The sequence below is a fragment of the Meles meles genome, chromosome X, assembly GCF_922984935.1.
Source record: "Meles meles chromosome X, mMelMel3.1 paternal haplotype, whole genome shotgun sequence".
Classification (NCBI taxonomy): Eukaryota; Metazoa; Chordata; class Mammalia; order Carnivora; family Mustelidae; genus Meles; species Meles meles.
In genome coordinates, this window is record NC_060087.1 from 13,003,059 (window position 1) to 13,023,643 (window position 20,585).

Genomic DNA, 20,585 nt, shown 5'->3' on the forward strand with positions numbered 1-20,585 from the left:
CCATTATAACAAGTAGCATCATCTTGGCCCCTGTGGCATGTGATGAGGTTTCTTTAGTTCACAGAAGCCCCTTGAGAGGGTGATTCAGTGTGGAAAAGTGTAGTTTCCTGGTAGACTGACACCAGCCTCCAGGTTTTAGGCCTTTATCGAACACGCTCAGCATATTCACTGAAAGCATTGTCTCCCCCAGGGAAAACAAATCAACGCAATACATCTATTTTGAAAACAATTTCTTGTTCAAGGAAATGATGGGAAGTTTGAAACTTGACAGTAAGGCTTAAAAATGAACTATGAAATCACACAGTGCCACCTGGATCCCCCAGCTTTTCAGCAGTATTTTTCTCAAAGGAGAAGGTAGTACTGAGGAAGCTACCAGGATGGAAAGTGAGCCCCATCTCAGAGAGAGAAAACTGAATGGTATCCATTTTTTTGCCACCATGTTTTAGAGGTCCTCATGGACATGAACCTGAAAGACTAAAGCTCACCAAGTTCATGTGCTATTTCCACCAAAGCCTGGGGTAGAAGATAACCCCTGAACTTAAAAAAACAAACAAAAAAAAAAACCAGATTAACAAGAGAAAAAGAACAGTTTAATAACCCATATACCCCCTGTACACAAATGGTAACTTCTCCTCAGTTTTCAGAGCTTTTCCTATGTCTGTTATTTCTTTAAAATCAGCCTAAACTAATTCTTACACCAAAGAGACTAATTTTGGGGGTGTTGGGGAGGAAGACCTTCCTCTGCCCTTCAACGTCCTTCTAGCCGGACTAAGAATCAAATTGACACGAGACAGATTAACAGGAGAAAATCAAATTTAATAGCATACTTAAGGGGAAGCCACACAGATGTGGAAATTCCAAAGACAAGGAGGCAACACAGATGTTTATAGGAGCTAGGGAGAGGTGGAGGGTATCTGAGGGCAGGAAGTGGAGAGAAGTCATTAGCAGGAAAGCAAAAGGAGATGTTTTGAAAAACAAAGTTGCCCTATTATGCAGATAAGGTTTTTAGATATAAGGGAGTCTTTGTTTTTTTTTTTTAATTTTTTTATTTATTTGACAGATAGACCACAAGCAGGCAGAGAGGCAAGCAGAGAGAGAGGGGGAAGCAGGCTCCCTGCTGAGCAGAGAGCCCGCTGTGGGGCTCGATGTGGGTCTTGATCCCAGGACCCTGGGAATCATGACCTGAGCCCAAGGCAGAGGCTTTAACCCACTGAGCCACCCAGGTGCCCCAAGGGAGTCTCTGTTAATAGCTTTCTTCCTAGTACAGGCTCTCCTTTCCAGTGTGAAATTAGGTAGTTGAAGGGCAGGCAGAGAGCTTTTGGGTTTTGATGACTTTTAACTCATCTTGGGGCAGCCTATCCAGGACACCCACAAGGGCAAATTTTGCTCCCCTTTGTTTTCCCCAGCACCTAATACCATTTGTGGCTCCTGCTGCGGGCTCAGATACATTTCTCAAATGAATGATTTATAATAACTTTCTATGTGTTCATGTCCCATGGCTGCTCCACTATCCTGAGCAGCCATGCTAGTACCATTAAGCCTTCAATGGGTTCCAAGTTCAAGGGGTGTCTCCAAACGAGAAAAATCTCCTGTAGTAACAACAGAAGCGCTCCTTTACTGTTTTTAAGTGTCCTTATTCTCATCCTATTTACATGCACCATTAGCCCACAGTGAAAGCACTCTGAGGTAAGTGACTTTAGGAATCATAATCATCACAATCAAAAACTTCCATTTAAGCCAGTGTACCCCTTTGTGATGTTAAAGTATGTCCCCAGTGCTTAAGTCCCTCTCTCTATGAGGACTATTCCAGCTTTTAAGATACCTTGTGGGTTTTCATCTGGAGCCTCTTGTGATCTCTCAGTTATAATTTTCACAAGTGGAACCCTAAAGCTCTTTAATATTTTTATTTACCATAACTATTCATTTCACTTCTGCCTGGGTTTGGTAGATGAATTTTCTGTAGTGTCTTACAAAATAATGCTGTAGCACCTTTCAGCATGAAGTGAAAAATGTTAAAAGGCCAAAGACAACCACACTCAAAAAAATTAACCGAGCAGTTAAAAAATTTAAGTTAGCGTTGGGAAGCTCAGATGTGAGCAATAACTGTCCTCTCAAGCACATTCAATGGGGGCATCAGGAAGCAGACCAGAGATTGGAGCTGGTCTCACAATGTTATAAACATACCTGATGCACCTGAACTGTTCACTTTAAAATGCTTAATTCTAGGGATGCCTGGGTGGTTCGGTCCGTTAAATGTTTGCCGATAGCTCAGGTCATGATCCTGAGTCCTGGGATGGAGTCCCACATCAGGCTTCCTGCTCAGTGGGGAGCCTGCTTCTCCCTCTCCCTCTGTGCTCTCTCCTGCTCTCTCTCTTTCAAATAAATAAAAATACTTTTTAAATAAATAAAATAGGGGCGCCTGAGTGGCTCAGTGGGTTAAAGCCTCTGCCTTCAGCTCAGGCCATGATCTCAGGGTCCTGGGATCGAGCCCCGCATCGGGCTCTCTGCTCAGCATGGAGCCTGCTTCCCCCTCTCTCTCTGCCTGCCTCTCTGCCTACTTGTGATCTCTGTCTGTCAAATAAATAAAAATAAAATCTTTTAAAAAAAAAGTGTTGAAAATAGAGCTAGCCTATGACCCAGCAATCGCACTACAGGGTATTTACCCCAAAGATACAAATGTAGTGATCTGAAGGGGCACGTGCACCCCAATGTTTATAGGAGCAATGTCCACAGTTGCCAAACCATGGAAAGAGCTGAGATATCCAAATATCCAACAACAGATGAGTGGATAAAGAAGATGTGGTATATATATACAATGGAATACTATGCAGCCACCAAAAGAAATGAAATCTTGCCATTTGCCATGATGTGGATGGAACTAGAGGGTATTATGCTGAGCAAAATAAGTAAACCAGAGAAAGACAATGATCATATGATCTCTGTGATATGAGGAAGTTGAGAGGCAGGGCAGAGGATCATAGGGGAAGGGAGGGAAAAATGAAATAAGATGAAAACAGAGAGGGAGAAAAACCAGAAGAGACTCTTAATCTCAGGCAACAAACTGAGGGCTGCTGGAGGGGAGGGGGTTGGAAGGGATGGGTGACTGGGTGATGGACACTGGGGAGGGTGTGTGCTATGGTGAGTGCTGTGAATTGTATAAGACTGATGACTCACAGACTTGTACCCCTGAAACAAATACATTACATGTTAATTAAAAATAAAATACAGAAATAAATAAATAGAATTTTTCAAATGGTTAATTCTAGGGACGCCTGGGTGGCTCAATTGGTTAAACATCTACTACATTCGGCTCAGGTCATGATCCCAGGGTCCGGGGATCGAGCCCCTCATCAGTTCCCTGCTCAGTGGGGAGCCTGTTTCTCCCTCTCACTCTGCTCCTCCCCCCACAAGCTCTGTCTCTCTGAAATAATATATAAAATCTTTTAAAAAATAATAAAATGGGTAATTCTAAAAAAAAATAAAATAAATGGTTAATTCTATGTTATGTGAATTCCGTCTCAATGAATATAACATACATAACATATATTTTTACGTCCCCTTACATTCTGCCTGCCTGGGATGAAGGTTTTCCTTTCCCCACCCCCCATCTTGGACTTGTTTAATTTTCCTTTTAACTAAAAATAAACATGGTACAAACTGAAAGAAGCTTGGGCAGCACACGAATCAGTGTTCGAGCTTCAGGTCACAGAACGACTCCTGTTTGACTCAAAAATCACTGTCGCGTGTGCCCGGCCAGCCCTCTCGTACAGCACGGTGAAGGCTCAGTTACCCAGATCCTCGCTCATGGCCGGGACATCACCATATGCCAGACAAGACACAAACACGCTTTCTCCCCCTTGAGGTTGCTGGGAAAAGTTTAATCAGCTACAGAAATTTGTGAGAACCAATGGCCACCTCTGGACTAAAAAGGAAAGTAGCCCCTTGGTTCTGGTTTATCTATTATTAGATCCCCTTTGAGGCTTTACATTTATGTTTGGTGGAAAACAGAGTGATTCTTTAAGAGTGTGGTGATTTCCTCAGACAGTTCCTTCATCCTGGTTTCAGTGCCTTCAGAGCCTTTAAAAAGAAGAAGAATATAAGTATTAACAACATCAGAAACTGAATAATGTAAGTCTTTCAAGTACCTCAAGCTAGTCTTTGCACCATTTTGGTTTGCTCCTAAAGGTCTCCATGTTTGAGGCAAATCGAAATAGAGAGAGAGATGCTTTCCCTGGGGAACATGAAGATCCTGCCGCTAGGTGATATGAAGAGAGCTCATACTGAAGCCATTAACTCTTTACACATTTTTCAGAAGCTGCTGTCCCGTGAAAAGAGAGCTGCTCATCCAGTTCGAGGCCTGCCATAGAGTTATCCCAGGCAGTATCAGGCTGTGGGCTTGAATTTAATAAACTTATCCAGGCTGTTATTCTCCCTCAGAAAGCCTGAAAGAACCATAGGGGAAATGAGCTGCCCTCAGAAGCCCAGCCAGTCTCTGGCATCTCCCTACAAAGAAATAAAATACTATTTTATTTCCTACGAACCCAAAGAAATCTGCTTTTCCACGAATTACCTAAACCAGGGCTCAGCAAACTGCTTTTGTAAATGAAGCTTTATCGGGACACAGCCATGTCCATTCATTTACATACTGTCTACGCCAGCTTTCCCCCTATAATGGCAAAGGACAAAGTTGCCACAGAGACTGAACGGCCCACAAATCCTAAAATATTTATGACCTGGCCCTTTACAGAACAAGTTTGCTGATCTATGACAACTCTAACCACTCTAGCCTCCGGATACACGTTGAGAGGCGAGCTTACATATTTATTCCTGACCTCAGGTGCATTCCATTTTCCCCATGCTAACTGCGAGCTTTCTCAGACGCACTCCGGTTTCCCAAAAGCACGGTCAGCTCTCAGGCCTGTCCTAACTATGCCTGGGGATCACCTATTTGCTACATGTGCCGGGCAAATAGGAGCATCCCGAGAGAGCGAAATCCTGCAGGGCAAGTCCTATAACTCTCCCTTGTCCCCCAGGACAACAGCTTGTCTGGAAGACAAACAGAGAATACTAGAGACTTCCGTCTTACCTTCACAGGCAGTCCTGATTATTCCAAGTCCTGTATTATTTTCAGTTTATTTCCAACTCGGCTATTCTTGGCTCTGAAAAGCTGTCATCACTGGCATCGCTGTATCTATCACTAGATCAAAAGAGGCACGAATTTAGCAAAAGGTGTAAATAACCCTGGACAATTATTCTATTTACAGTTCCAAACGCGTTCTGTAATTAATCTCCACTCAGAGAAAATGCTAAGGGATATTGTACGACCACTTTCTAGAAAGAGGTTAGTCCAGCCACACACGGTGATCTTTTGTCAGAGAAGCCGATCACCTGCTTTCCTCTTAAGCTGGAAGTAACTTATTCAGAAAATTGATAAAAGCATTTCAATTTAGATTAAAATTTATAATCTTCTAAAGACCACTAATGTAGACCAGCAGCATGAAAATTTGCCATTCCTACAGACACTCTCATACACCTAAGGGTATATGAGATTATTTGCACAGTTACGTTATTTTTACATCAGAAGCTTTATGGGATGCTCCCACTACCTTGAGACCCATGTAATATTCAGAATAGGACCGATGGCTGACGTGGTTGCTGCCATGTTGGGATCCCTCAGAAGTACACTTCCTCCGTGACAGAGCCCCGCAACTGTAGTGTTAACCTGAGCTATGGGTTCAGGTCAGGGGTTCTTCTTGTTTGGTTCCAAATAAATCAGCAAGTAGATCAACTCCACAGGAGTTCTATTGACCTAGGGAGATGGCATTGCCAGGAAGTGAGTGTTTTATGCCTGAGCCATTCCTAGCCTTGACCAACTTTTTGCTGACGGATAGCAGTAGAACTCTGAATTCCATAACACGTGAAAATCCACTCTTTTTTTTTTTTTAAGGAGGAAAGGGAGCAACTGAAGAAACCCTCTGCTGACACGTTAGGAAGTGAAGATGTGCTCTAAACCCATTGAGCGAGTATCAATAAATACGTCAACAAGAAGGTAAAAGACAACCTCACTCTCCTCCTGGCCTTTTGGACAAAATACTGGAAAGGCTGTGGGGGCGGGGCTCGAGAATGGAGAGTAGATAGAAGAGGATTAAGAATTGGCAGAAAAGACAAGATATGTTAGAAAAACACGAATCAATAGCTCCTCAAAAACAATCAAGTAGAAGATACCCCCTACTTAGATTTTAGAGCAGGAAAATCACTTCTGTTACAAAAGGGTTTCCAAAAAGGAAAACATAGGAATAACTAAAAAAAAAAAAAATTTTTTTTTAAACTGCCCCCAAAAGTTGATATGTCCTTCCTTATCCATGCATTCTCATTACACAAACGTCAACCCGTCCTGGTTCTGGGCGAGGAAAAGGGCATTGAAAGTTGCACTCAACTTCCTCGGGGAGAAGAAATGAGGGTCGGGGTGGTTTGGTAACTCACCCAGCACACAGCTCACTCGAGGTGGGGTCAGCATCCCCATCATGCCAACCCAGGCCACAAGCTCAAGTCTAAGCAGTGCTGAAATGTGCCAGCAGGCACCTAGGGGGCATATCCCCTGAGCCCGCAAGCAAGAAGGCCAGAAGAGCCACGGAGATCCCATTCTCTCAGGCACCAGACGTTACACCTGCTTCCTTCCCGACCTTGGAGCTCAGGGAGGAATAAGGTAGGCCCACATCCTCCCCCTTACACCCCTGGTTGTACTGTTTATTAGCCACATACCTCTGGACTGGTCACTTGCCTCCTGAGAGTGTAGAAAAAAAAACAGTAACAATACCTACAAGCTCACCAAGATGGTATGAGGGCCAAAAGAGAACGTCTAAATGTACTCTGAAGACGATATAAAAATGTAAGCTGTTGCTGCTCATGAGCGTTACATATTCATGACACGGTATCTCTTAAAAAGTCATCGAAACATAAAGAAATCACAAAAACTGCCAATTGCATGATTTTCAGAATTGTTTCTTGTCCCAGATAATTCCCTGCCCGTCTTACCCGGCAGACCTGGGGTGGGTCTGTTTCTAACCTGGCGGCTGTCCTTTCTGTCTGCCCGCTGGCTGCCCCAAACTCTGACGACAACTCCAAATGGCCCGGGAAGACTCAGCTTGAGTTTACTCATTTCTAAGGCAAATGAGCGGGCTCGCTGATTCTTCTTTCCTCTGTGCCAGGGGTCAGAAGTAGGACAATGAACTAAACCACGAGGCTCAAGAACAGAATTATTAAAACAGGCATTGCGGCTCAACGGCCTGATTTCAGGGTATCTACGCGCCAGCAAGAACCAAGCGCTAGAAATAAAATGTGCCTCTTTTTTTTTTTAAAGATTTTATTTATTTATTTCACAGAGATCACGAGTAGGCAGAGAGGCAGGCAGAGAGAGAGGGGGAAGCAGGCTCCCCGCTCAGCAAAGAGCCCAATGTGGGGCTCGATCCCAGGATGCTGGATCAGGACCTGAGCCGAAGGCAGAGGCTTTAACCCACTGAGCCATCCGGGTGCCCCTAGAAATACAATGTGGATCATCACCACACACAGAACAGCAGGGGGTCCTACACGTCCAATAAAATGTGAGCGCTACTCTGCTGCATGGGGCTTAGGGGTTCATTTTAGTTTCACACGGAACCAACTATAAAAAGTCATAAGATACACTTGTCTGAGTATATTTTCACTTAATTCGAGACATCTCAGCTGTCTTTTTTTTTTTTTTTAAGAATTTATTTATTTATTTGACACACAGAGATCACAGGTAGGCAGAGAGGCAGCCAGAGAGAGAGGAAGGGAAGCAGCCTCCCTGCCGAGCAGAGAGCCCGATGCGGGGCTGGATCCCAGGATCCTGGGATCATGACCTGAGCCGAAGGCAGAGACTTTAACCCGCTGAGGCACCCAGGCGCCCTATCTCAGCTCTATCTTAAGACTAACCCTAAATCATCTTCTCTGGACACAGACACGTGGGTGTGTGCACACACATTTCTCAGCAGGGAAAAGTTATTAAATATTAAGGTCTTACACGCGAATCTTTATGAAATACCACAAGAATACAGACCCATTGGTGTGTATCTTGATATAATTGGGGGAGCGGACGTTTTAAACCTGCGCTGCCCAATATGGTAGCCACAAGCCGCGGGATGCTGTCTACCTTTAAACCAATTAAAACCGAATTGACCTGAAAATTCCATGCCTCATTCACACATATTAAGGGGCAGTTCAAGTGCTCAGTATGTTAGCGCGTTGCTTGCTTCTTGCCCCAGATACACCGAAGAACTGGAACCCGAGACCAGAATGGGGAGCTAGAGATCACGGAGCAGGTACAGTGCGCTTCCAGGAGTGAAAGCAGGCCACTGCTAGAGCAAGAGTGGCAATGGCCCCAAGAAGGTCTGGCTGCATCCTTTTAAGCCTGTTTTCCGCCTTAAATTTGGCTTTGAAGGATATGTTGGAGTGACAGCCGGGGGTTATATAACATTTTGGCTTCTGCGCATGCGCCTACCCATGATGCATGCCGTTATATTTGTATTTATTTATGTATTGTATATTTATGAGTTTCTAAGGAGCTTCTGCTGTGACCTCAAGGACAAGTTGCGCCTTCTCTGCGCATGCCCAGCTCTTGGAAGTCCCCTGTGGCTTCTGAGCCAGCTCGTGGCTAGGCCTTTCCCGCTCTCTAAGCCCTCAGAGGTGGCTCTGCAGGTGCAGCTGTTAATCCTTAAGGGTGGCTCCGAGGGTGTGGCCAGCAACTGCTTTATTCCTTCTCTCTCAGACCCAACTAACTGCCCAACAAATAGTCATGTGGGGCTGGTGACTGTCACATTGGGCAGTACAGATTATAGAACATTTCCGTCACTGCAGAAAGTTCTATTGGATAGCACTGATTTTAAAACAAATGAATAATGATTAAAAACAGCAACAACAAACCATAATCACCATGCAATGGTTCTCCTTGCCACTCCCTAAAAAGATTTTTTTAAGGTCTGGCTATCTATAGCTAGTTAAAATCATGGCAATTGTCTCTCATGCATGCATGTGCCCCCCCCCCCCCAATAACAGAAGCACTCTTTTTTTTTGAAAGTTCATATATATATATATATTTTTTTTTTTTTTTAAAGTAGACTTCAAGCCCAGTGTGGGGCCTGAACCCACAACCACAAGGTCAAGAGTCATATGCTCTACCGACTGAGCCCGCCACATGCCCCCTATATTATTTTTTATTAGAGAAAATAAAAATCACCAGCAGCGACTTGTGGGAATCTCTATCCTTACAACACTGGCTTGACTTAGGAGACTTGACTGCAACAATCTACGTGTGGTTCTTTGACAAACAAAAGGTTGCTTATAGTCATTCGTTTGTCAAAGATTCCTGGTTCCTAGTAAATTCTCAGTATAAGAAAATATATATTCCAAGACACTAGGACAAGATTTAGTAATGCCTCGTATTTCCCACTTTTTAGGCCACCTCAGGGGCAGCCATTAAACCACTTCTTCTCCATTAACAGAAAGAGGTGGTTGGAATTTTTTAGAAAATTTTGATGGCCGGGGCGCCTGGGTGGCTCAGTGGGTTAAAGCCTCTGCCTTCGGCTCAGGTCATGGTCCCAGGGTCGTGGGATCGAGCCCCACATCGGGCTCTCTGCTCTGCGGGGAGCCTGCTTCCTCCTCTTTTCTCTCTCTGCCTGCCTCTCTGTCTACTTGCGATCTCTGTCTGTCAAATAAATAAAAAAATCTTTAAAAAAAAAAAAAAAAGAAAGAAAATGTTGATGGCCAGCTTAGGATTTCCAGCATGCATGAGTTCCTGCAATACTCTGTATCAAAAATCGATTTCATGTAGAAAAAACATGTTTTAAAACAGGTTGCCATGCACACAGTTTTCTCCAAAGCATTGTTACTGCTATACTTACTTCCTTTTCAAAGAGCCCCTGGAAGCCATAAAATGTAAGAGCAATGGAATGAAATCTTAGTATGCTTTGATGAGTTTTGCATTGAATAGTAAATGGTAGAATTCGACCCCAGCAGGGCATCAAAAGTACAGTGTCTCTGTCACTATTAACTCCGCTCCCGGCTGGCACCATGGATGTCATCAGCCTTGCAGCGAACCACCATCAATAAAGAGCACCTTTTAATCAACATTTAATCCCTAAGGGAAGGTGTACTCAAATGTGGTTTATTAGCAGCACTGTACTGAAAGAAGTCTTTTACTGAAGTCTCAAGGCATACAGCTGGTGACAAATAATGGGGGCAGGAGAAGAGGAGGTGGCGCTGTTTTAAAAGGTGTTTAAAAACCGTTAAAAAAAATCTTTTTTCCCCCATTTCGCTTTTGCTTGAAATGTAACAACGGGGGAAAACTAGTATTTTTCTTTTTTTCTTTTTAAAGATTTTTATTTATTTATGTATTTGACAGACAGAGATGACAAGCAGGCGGAGAGGCAGGCAGAGAGAGAGGAGGAAGCAGGCTCCCTGCTGAGCAGAGAGCCCCATGTGGGGCTCGATCCCAGAACCTGGGATCATGACCTGAGCCGAAGGCAGAGGCTTAACCCACTGAGCCACCCAGGCGCCCCAAAACTAGTATTTTTCTATTGGTTTAATATTTACAAAGCACCATCTCAACTATTCTTTGGAGCAGCACAAATGCATGGAGATCCCGAAGTTTGGGAGTAGAGACTTGGGAAAAATTACCCAGTTAGTAGCAAATCCAGAAACCAAATCCATAGCACCTGCTCTCCTCGTCCATACTGTCCCCAAAGAAACCAACTATTTGTACCTCTCAGGGAGCAAGAATTTCCTGTCCCCTTTAAGATACTCCTCGCTGGCCTAAGAATCCAAGTGACAGGAGACAGATTAACAGAAGACAACTGGAGGGACAAAAGTTTCTCTTGAGGGTCTCAATTGCCTTCAACTCAAAACAGTCCATGTGCCAACGTGGCATATTTTGAGAAGACCTGTCCCAAACCCCTTCAAACGTGAAATAATCTTTATGCTAAACTGGCCCATCTTGGGGTGGCCAGCCCTTGGCCCCTACACACCATATATTGCAAGAATGGCCCTTGGCATCATCAACCATGCAGCCCTAAGTTTTAAAAAAAAGATAGGCAAGGTGATTCCAAGTTTAAAATAGCGCTGGAAAATGCACATCCGGGGGACAAGAGTATCTTACCCTCCTAGTCAAAGAGAAAGAGGTACCCAAGGGGGATAAGTATGCCTTAGAGGGAGAAATGCACACTCTACAGTCAAAAGAGAGGCCACGCCCACCTCCCATGCCCACTGTTAGGAAGTAGCATCCTAAAAGGATACAGATTGGCATTCACCTCTCAATAAGTACTTCAGGAATGTGTATCAAGGGCCACAAAAGTGGTGTGAGCTAAGGCAAAGGCATTAACAGCTTCTACGGAGATCCAGGGACTGTAAACTGTTCCCTACGGATTTGTGTGCATTTTACTCTCTAAGTCAAGGGAAGCCACTGAGAGTTTTAAACTCCAAAATATTGTAGGAAAAATGGATTGAGAAGAGGAAAGCTGGAGGCATAGAGACCAGTTAGGAAGCTTTGTAGGAGGCAAGAGATTAAGACCAGAACAAAGGTTAAAATTAATAATAATAATTCCCAGTTAGGGGCACCTAGCTGGCTCAGTCAGTAGAGTGTGTGACTCTTGATCTCGGGGTTGTGAGTTCAGGCCCCACGTTACGTGCAGAGCTTCCTTAAAAAAAAAAAAAATAATAATAATAATAATTTCCATTTAATTTCCCACCATAGACCAGACACTGTGCTAAGTGCTTTACATTTAGTATGAAACTTAATCTTCATTAAGTTGGTACCATGTCAAGTGAGCACCATTACCATGCCCCTTTTATAAAGAAACTGAGGCAGAAAAGAACGAGGTCACAGAACAGTGATTATAACCCTGAAAGGAGTCCTATATGGATATAGAGTAAAGACTGGAAGGAAACACTCAAAAATGAGCCCAGTGTGTTAGGCTGGTGGGTTTATGGGTCCTTTTTTTCTATTTTCAAAATTTTCTGTCATGTTACATCTAGAAGTCCACGGAACACAAAAATCTTCCCCAGCTGGAAGCCAGCGTGTCACTTAGAAGGAAACCCAGAAGAGAGTCACAGAAGAGAGACTAGAGACAATGGTGAATGAAAATGGGTGCCTTCTCTCCCCAACTGCTGCCAGGATTCACAGGTAAAAATGGAGAGATAAGGATAAGCATGAAGGAGAGAATGGACTCAGATCCTAGGAGTACACGAGGTATCTGGAAATGGAAAGATCTGGTTCCGGGTGTGAACTTCCTTTAAGGGCCCTTTGATTATAAAGTAGTTTCAGCTTTTGAGTTTGGTCTGAAAAAGTCAAGCAAGTCTAGGGAATCACTGAGTAATTTCCCTCCTGTTGTTTCTGTATCAGACCGCTTCCTGTTTTGCCAAAGAAGACGATGTCTCTGCCCAAACGGTAGTATATGTTGGGTGGAGGCATGAAATCCAGAATCCTAAAACCAAGAATACAATGCTGCTCAAATATCTTAAGATTCTGGTCTTATATTTCTTCTTCTTTGTTAAGGTTTTACTTATTTATTTGAGACAGAGAGCTCGAGTGAGAGAGGGGAAGCAGCAGGCAGAGGGAGAGGGAGAGGCAGGTTCCCCACTGAGCAGGGAACCAGATGTGGAGTTCGATCCCAGGACCCCGGGATCATGACCCAAGCCGAAGGCAGATGCCCAACTGACTAAGCCACCCAGGCGCCCCTGGTGTTATACTTTAAAGAAATGTTACGTCTAGGAGCTGTGTGTCTATGAACTGCTGACCGAGCCCCATCTAAGTTTTTGCTTTCCAACATGGAACGAGCACTGTGTAAGCACGAGAGTTTTAGTGTGACCTGACACATGGGCGTGATAAATGGCAGCGTCACCCAAACTGGAAGCTGTTTCTCAACTTGGTATGTAGGGAGTGAGCCTAAGAGCCCTGCAGGGCAGCCCCAGAAACCCACATGCTGGAAAACCACCTCTGGACCACTTTGGACTCCGATCTCTCTTCTGTTTCCAGTTCCTTAAACATGCAATTCTGAACAGAGATGATATGCTTTGTTCCTAGATACTAAAGAACTCACAGTTACAAGCACCTTTGTATAGTCTATTTAGCATAAGTCCCCTAAAATTGCCTCCTTACAATCACATGAAACAGTCTCATCCCATTACATGATATGCCAGCAAACCAGGCAAATGCGCAGCCTCCTTTTGTACATGGGACAGATTATGTTTAGACACAGAGGGGAGATCTCAGCAGAGAATTACAATAATTTCCCATTGGATTTTTTTTTCTAAAACTGGCTTATTAGACTTGCGTAAAAAAATAAAATAAAATAAAATACAAGAGTTAACGCAGCAGGCATGAGGGGGCTATCATTAGAGGGCTTGCTTGGTGGAGCGGGGAGAACGACTGAGGAACTTGGCTTTCAGAACGTGTTTCCATGACTAACTGATAAGGTCCTTTCACTGGGTGTAGGTTGCTGTGATTTATGGTGAATGCTTGCTTTCCTTTTGGCAGTCTGGAATCCGAGTGGTTCCCAGGTAGAGAATGCCGATGTAACCAGCCCCGATAAAAAAAAAACCCTACACTCTGAGTCTCAGATGGGCTCCTCTGGGCACAGACATCACACACGCGGCGCTGCCTGTTCACTGCTGAAGGGAAGGTGAGCTCTGTGTGAGCTCTCATGGGAGGGAGGGGCCCAGGAAACCTGAGCCAGCTGTGTAGGCTTTTCCTCTGTCACTGAAGTGAGTTTTCACCTCGAGTACAACTACATTCTGGTTTCCTTCTAGTGAATCATCAAATGTGTGTGCCGTCCTGGGGGGACCCCCACAACGAAGGCTCACCAGCTGTAGATCTCAAAATAACATTCTCACTGCAACTTCCCAGGCGCTAAAAGATAACTACTCTCCCCAGGGCAGAACGCAGAGGTTATAGTTCAGGTGCACTTGCTCAAAGCCCCAGATTTTTGTATGTGCCATATAATTACATACCGTCAGCCCATTTCTGGGGAAGGAAGTCATTATGCTGGTGTTCATATCCCTTGTTACATTTGTTTATGGTTGATTACAGACAGTAATCTTGTTTGACAGAAATACAGTAGCAACTCAGCTCACATTAGAGCCTGGCCTTCGAAGCCCTCATTCGCTTTCCATCGTTCAGTAACACCACGGGGCTGGGCAGAGAGGAGTTGAAGGGCAAGGTTCCTCTGGAACGTGGGTGTCTGTCCCTGTGGTTAACTCACGGTCACCATTCTTAGTTGGAAACCCCCACCCCCCACCCCCGCTGCTGCGAGGTGTGAAAATGAGACTAGCCCATATCCATCCTCCCCTGCTTCCTACAGTTAGTACTTTAATGGGTCCTAAACAACCCCATGCGCTAGGGAGCCAGGGGGATCGTGATAAATAAGGTGCCAGCTGCGCTTAAGAAATGTACCACTTTATGGCTGATATGTAGGAATTCTCTGATGACCACAGAAGCCGGCTAGGCAGCTGTAACTCCCATACCCGCCTCAGAGTTCTGTTAAGAAGTCTTGCCTTCTCCTCGAGACGCACTGAGTCTTGCTCAGGAGTCACTAGCAAGCAGCCCTTTTGCTCAGAAACTGCTGTAAGCTTTATGCAGAAACCACCATCCCCCCCGCGGAAAGCCGCGGCCCATCTAACACACAGGTGGGCGGTGTGCACAAATTAGAGAACACTCGTTCTTAGCCGTTGCTTGCCAACAACCAGTTTGGCATGAATCCTTTCTCCCAGCCATCTAACTTCCTCTGCGGCCACCCTCCTCTTACACGTGAGCACCTGAAATAATGGTGGCTCTGCAGTGGCTGAGAAGGGGCACGGCACATGTGCGACATGGGACCACAAGTGGCATCTGCTGTAAGCTACGCGGCATCAGAACACGGGAAGCTTTCTTCACGTGCAATCTCATGCTGAACATGCCACGTGAGCCTGGTCACGTGCAGCTGCTCCACTGAGGCAGGGGAGAGCCTGGGGACCCCCGCGGTCAGCTGGTCACTGCAGCCCAGGCTGCGGCTCCGCAGAGCACAGCTGGAAAACCAGAGCACTGGTTCAAGCGTGCAAGGAGTGATCATCCATTCAGCAACACAGCAGACACGGAAATATGTAACGCTTCTCCCGTTTGAAAATATGGGTATGAGAAATGAGGGACAGCTCTGAGCCTCTCTTAGCAAGTGATGTCACAAGGAAGCAGGCCTGTGCGACATGAGCACACGCACGCACATCAGACACCGATCCTGGCAGCTCTCGACTGCAGCATCACGAGGGTCATTTGCTAGGATGACGGTCAGCAAAGGCAATGATCTAAATGACATATATCCAGTCCCTGGAGTAATAACCCTTCCTAACACCTCTATGATTCTGGCTAGTTCCGGCCACTTTTGAAGTTATTACATCCAATACTTTTGCAGGAGAAGAAGTAAACATATGAGTTCTCCCCGGACCAATATTTAAGTGTCAAGAAATGTTAGGGATTTTTTTTTAACCTAATTTTAAAAATCGTCACATAATTCATCTGGAAGAATAGCAAAATATATTTTTTTAAAAGTTCAATAAAAATGGGCGTAGGGTAGATAAGGGCTTGATTTACAGTAATGCTACGATAATGATAAGGGTGCTAAGGGTTTAGAAGAGATGAAATCCTCAATGGAACAAAACAGAAATCCTTACAACAAATCTGAACTATTCAACTTGCTAACCATGGGCATGGGGGTGGGGTGGCGGGTGCAGATCTTACCTTATACACCACGCCAGATAGCAAGTACATGTTACTTGCTAACTGGTTACAGATTTCAACCATGAAATTGAAACCATAAGAGTGCTAATAGAAAACAGATGGGCTATTTTTATATAATATTTTTGATAGGGAAAGAAAGATGTTAGGCATGACTCTAAAGGCAGAATCCATAAAAATTAAGGATCTGACCACATAAACTTTAAAAACACACAAACAGGGGCACCTGGCTGGCTCAGTCGGTGCAGCAGGCAACTCTTGACGTCAGGGTTGTGAGTCTGAGCCCCACATTGGGTTTAGAGATTACTGAAAAATAAAATCTTTTTTAAAAACCCCACAAATAAAGACTATATAAAGATTATATAAAGCCCTTCTTTAAAACTCTTCAGGGAAAATGAAAAGTATCATTAACGACTTAAAAGACAAACAAACCCACTTTGAAAAATTGTTTGCAATCTAACGAGGGATTCATGTCCTTTATATACAAAGAGCTTACCAATCAGTAAGGAAAAGGATACGGTAACAAAAGGAAAAATAGAGCAAAGGGTTTGAAGAGGCTAGTCCTAAAAAAGCAAATAAACATATAAAATATTTATGTATATTCATTCATCAGAGACTCAACAAAAGCAAATCCCACTTTGCACTTCTCCAAATGACACAAACTTCCACAGTAACACCCAGCATCAGCGTGATTCGGAATGCTGACGTGTCCCTGCCTTGGATGTGAAGAAATCATTTTCATTCGGAGAAAAAAAAAAAGATCAGGATTGTTAAGAAAGAAAAAAATTACTCTTTATTTTTTAAAAAAGTCCTGTACTGCTATGAAATCTCACGAGAACCCTAAAATGTTGAGGAAAGTGCAGCTGGAGTTGGTGCTGAGAGCAGTAAGCTGGTTACCTAGAGGACAGCTTGCATCCTTGTTGCAAGAAGGCGTGCAGGCTCCCGGTTGCCGCAAGTAATAGGCCCAGGTATGGAGGGGAAGGCTTCAACGGCCTAGAAGAAAACTCGGGATGGAATTGGACACCAACAAAATAGGGGTGATCTGAAATGAGAATAATCATGGTGTGACTGAAGCAGATAAACACAGGAGCTGCTTTAACGGTCTTATCTTCGAATAAGAAAACACATCAAATGCTGAGTCAATTAACCTGTTATCATCACTGACAGTCACCTTCCAGAACCCTCTTCGTGGCAGAATCTCAGCCAGCAAAGCACAGCTTGCTTAATGAGAGATCTGGCATTTCATCTGAGCAAGGTATTAGAGGCAGCAAAATTAAGCAACATTTTTTTTTAAGATTTTTTTTTTTTTTTTTTTGACAGAGACAGAGATCACAAGTAGGCAGAGAGGCAGGCAGAGAGGGAGAGAGGAGGAAGCAGGCTCCCTGCTGAGCAGAGAGCCTGATGGGGGGCTTGATCCCAGGACCCTGGGATCATGACCTGAGCTGAAGGCAGAGGCTTTAACCCACTGAGCCACCCAGTCGCCCCTAAGCAACATTTTTGAACGGCAAGATGAATTCTGCTTTGCCCAAAGTTTGCCTGTATTTCGAAAGCCCTTCATAGTCGTTTGCTGGCTCCGTTTCCACAGTGCCCCTCACACGAGAGGCTACCTGTGGGGAATTCTGTCTCTCAGCTGGCTGCCAGCCATTTCCTATGAGGTCGTTTCCCTTCCCAAGGGAAGAGTGCCCTGGGAATGCAGCAAGTATGACCGCATTTCTCGTCCCACCTTCAGGTTGGATATTAGAGCCGACACCATGAAACTGAACTTGCACCCTTATTCCAGCCTCTGCCAACTGATGGCCTGCAAGGAAGAGTCCCGGAGTGATAAAGGGTGGGCCTGTCTGCATGGTAATGGTGGTTACGGCTCCAGGTGGTTAAGAGGTCAAGATATTTTTATTTTCTTCCTTACACTCTTCTCTACTGTGCGAAGCTTTTCCATGAGCATATGTTGTTTACATTACTAGGGAGCAATTTGAGCAATTTTTAAATTGAGGGTTGTATAAAGCCCCTGCAGGAGCAATTCAAGCTCTCCAAGATGGAATAGGAACAGAAAAGTAGCTTTACCCAGCTACCTTTAAACCCACAAATCCCCTTTTGGATTGGAAAACATTAAATGAGCAACATTTCCAAATCCGGGTAGACATTTTATAGGGTTACAAATTCCTTCCCCCGGTCAGAACTCTCAAAAACTATGTTGGTTACCCACCCCCTCCAGATTAGGAAGCAATTTTTTTAAAATAATTTTTTTATTTTTTATTAACACATAATGTATTATTAGCCCCAGGGGTACAGGTCTATGAATCACCAGGTTTACACACTTCACAGCACTTACCGTAGCTCGTACCCTCCACAGGGCCCATAACCCAGCAACCCTCTCCCTACCCCCTACCCTGAGCAACCCTCAGTTTTAAGAAGCAACTTCTAATGAGAAATCAGGCAACTCTCTAATCCCATAATTACTACTGTGCAGAGTATGGTTGGTGCTGTAGTCCCTACTTTAAAAATCCTTTTAATTGCTATGTATATCAATCCAAAGATGACAGAATATAGGTTTAATAGGGGGGAGTGAATATAAGTTTAAAGCTTTCAATGAGATGCTTTATCAAATGATCTAAAAACCCAGGGTGGAATTCAAAATCACAAATCCCCATCACTTACCACTGGAGACCCAAAGCTCCTACTACAATACTAAGGAAATGATGACTGAATGGAAATGCCCACTCTTGTAAGGTTATCATTGAAAGCTCTGCTATACAAAATGGTAGCTCTTAGCCACGTGTGGCTATTTAAAGTTATTCAGATTCATTGAGCACATATCAAGTGTTCAACAGCTACACATGGCTAGTTGCTGCCATACTGAACAGGGCAGAATAGTTCATCGTTGCAGCAAGTTTCACTGGACAGGTCTGAATCCAGAAAAATCCAGTGTAGAAATCCCATACCTCACATCTAGGAAGAAGCTTCCTTGACAGAGAGGGACATTCAGGGATGAAAGCTTGGTGAGGAGAATGCTACCTTCTCCCAGGAATGTGTCCCCTCAAGAGAAGAAGAAAAGAAATCATCCACTCTTAGAAAAGAAATGAAGCAATGTAGCTTTAAATATAAGATCTGGGGATGGCCTTGAAGGACACAGTAATACCGCTTTTGTACTACAGCAGACAGAAGCTACGTAAAGAATCCTGGTCACGGCCAGGGACAGAACATTTGAATGAATGGACCACTGTTCTGAATCACTTTTCTCCAAGAGAATTCCTTATGCCAGTATGAGGAAAGAAACAAAATAGTTGTTATTTTGATGGTGTTCTATCAGATAAAATACCTTTTAAATAGTGCTCTTAATTGCTTTGAATCACATTCTGACATTATACTAATCTCAAACTTTGTTATTCCTTTTAGAAGTCCTTGAGGAATGTAGAGATTCATGCCGAGTGCTTCTAAGGGGTAGCTAAGATCAGAATCTTCGGGGAAATTTTCCTTAATAAAACGAGTTTCCTTGCAATCAGCTTTTTAAAAAATAGCAGGATTGTACAGTGTCTCTCATTTCCTTTCCAACACGCATGAAATTTGAAAGTGTCAACGGGAATGTAAATCCAGGCGATGGAAAGGCATCTACGTATTTGCTCACAGTGATGACAGCCAGGAGATTTAAAGGAAAGTAAGTACTTGAATGAAGTAAACAGTCATCTGCTTAAGAAATTCTCTGCCCTCTCACATCCCAGAAAGATTTAAGAGACTCCAACCCCGACCAGTGATCCACACTATAAAAATTCTAAAACGATGGGCATTTCCATCAGAAAGACTACAGGAAATACATCCTCATCTTTTAATTCAAAACTTCGGGCAGGGACTGATCATCTTAGGTGGCATGTCCAGGGCAAACAAGAGGAACAGTAATATCCGCTGAGGGTGTGGCAGGACCTGGTTTGGCTCCAGCGCCCCTTGTGATGAGCTGGACATCTCGGTAAAGTGGGAATGACATCACCTGTCTTGTAAGTTACATAAGGCGCGCCGAGTCCCTAGCAAGGGGTCTAGGGAGAAGCAGCTAGTGACTGTGCACACAGTGTCCACTGCTTTCCTTCTTTGAGGGTCCAGGTAACATGTCACTGCATTCAGAGACGCCCTCGCCAACTTCAATTCCGGTCCCTGTTCAGGACTCCTGAAGTACCTGAACAGACTTGGGACAGAAAAGGAAAGGGACAAAGAAAAGGAATTTGAAGTAGAGAATGGTGACATGGGCTAAGATGGTAAAAGAAGTAGGAAATTTAGAAGAGTAAGTCCAGAATATCTGGAGCCGAAAGAAGATAGGTTGAAAAGGTAGGTTCTAGGAAATCACATTACCATTTTTACAGTATTCTGTACAAACTAGGCATTTGATAAATGAGAGTAGTTTACCCACCAAAATTCGTGTCACGTGCACTGCAGATTTGTGACATGTGACAGAGCTCTGTCCTCATTAGGAGGGGCTGCAGAGAGGAGAGCCTGGAGGCAGGAAGGAGCTTTAGGAGGACCCTGGGTCAGAGTCACCATGCGCTGACTGGGATGAGAGTGAGAGGCATGGGAATGCAATCCCAGCTCGATCTTTCTAGAGACAGAATCTATGGGACTTGACAACTGATTACAGGTTGGCGGTATAAGGGGAAGAAGAACAAAATAAGGCCAACATTAAACCTGATGGTCTAGGACAGTGGTTCTCACCCAGAGACGTATGTGCCCCTCAGGGACATCTGGCTACGTCTGGTGATGGTTTGGGGTGTTGCGACACTGGGAGGTAGGGACGATGCTACTGGTGTCCAGTACGTAGAGGCCGGGGATG

The 20,585-nt window shown here is 44.2% G+C and overlaps 1 protein-coding gene across 3 annotated transcripts in view; it reads right to left on the reverse strand.

Annotated features, from left to right (window-relative positions):
- Nucleotides 1–3,857: 3,857 nt before the first annotated feature.
- The window catches only part of CTPS2 (CTP synthase 2), a 99,864-nt gene continuing 83,136 nt past the window's right edge, over nucleotides 3,858–20,585 (reverse strand). For all 3 annotated transcript variants that reach the window (XM_045995992.1, XM_045995991.1, XM_045995995.1), the window contains exons 17-19: nucleotides 16,673–16,817; nucleotides 5,087–5,197; nucleotides 3,858–4,077 (exon numbers count right to left, since the gene is read on the reverse strand). In XM_045995992.1, the coding sequence (XP_045851948.1) occupies nucleotides 5,128–5,197; nucleotides 16,673–16,817 (215 nt within the window). In that variant the 3' untranslated portion in view covers nucleotides 3,858–4,077; nucleotides 5,087–5,127. The remainder of the gene's footprint in view (nucleotides 4,078–5,086; nucleotides 5,198–16,672; nucleotides 16,818–20,585) is intronic.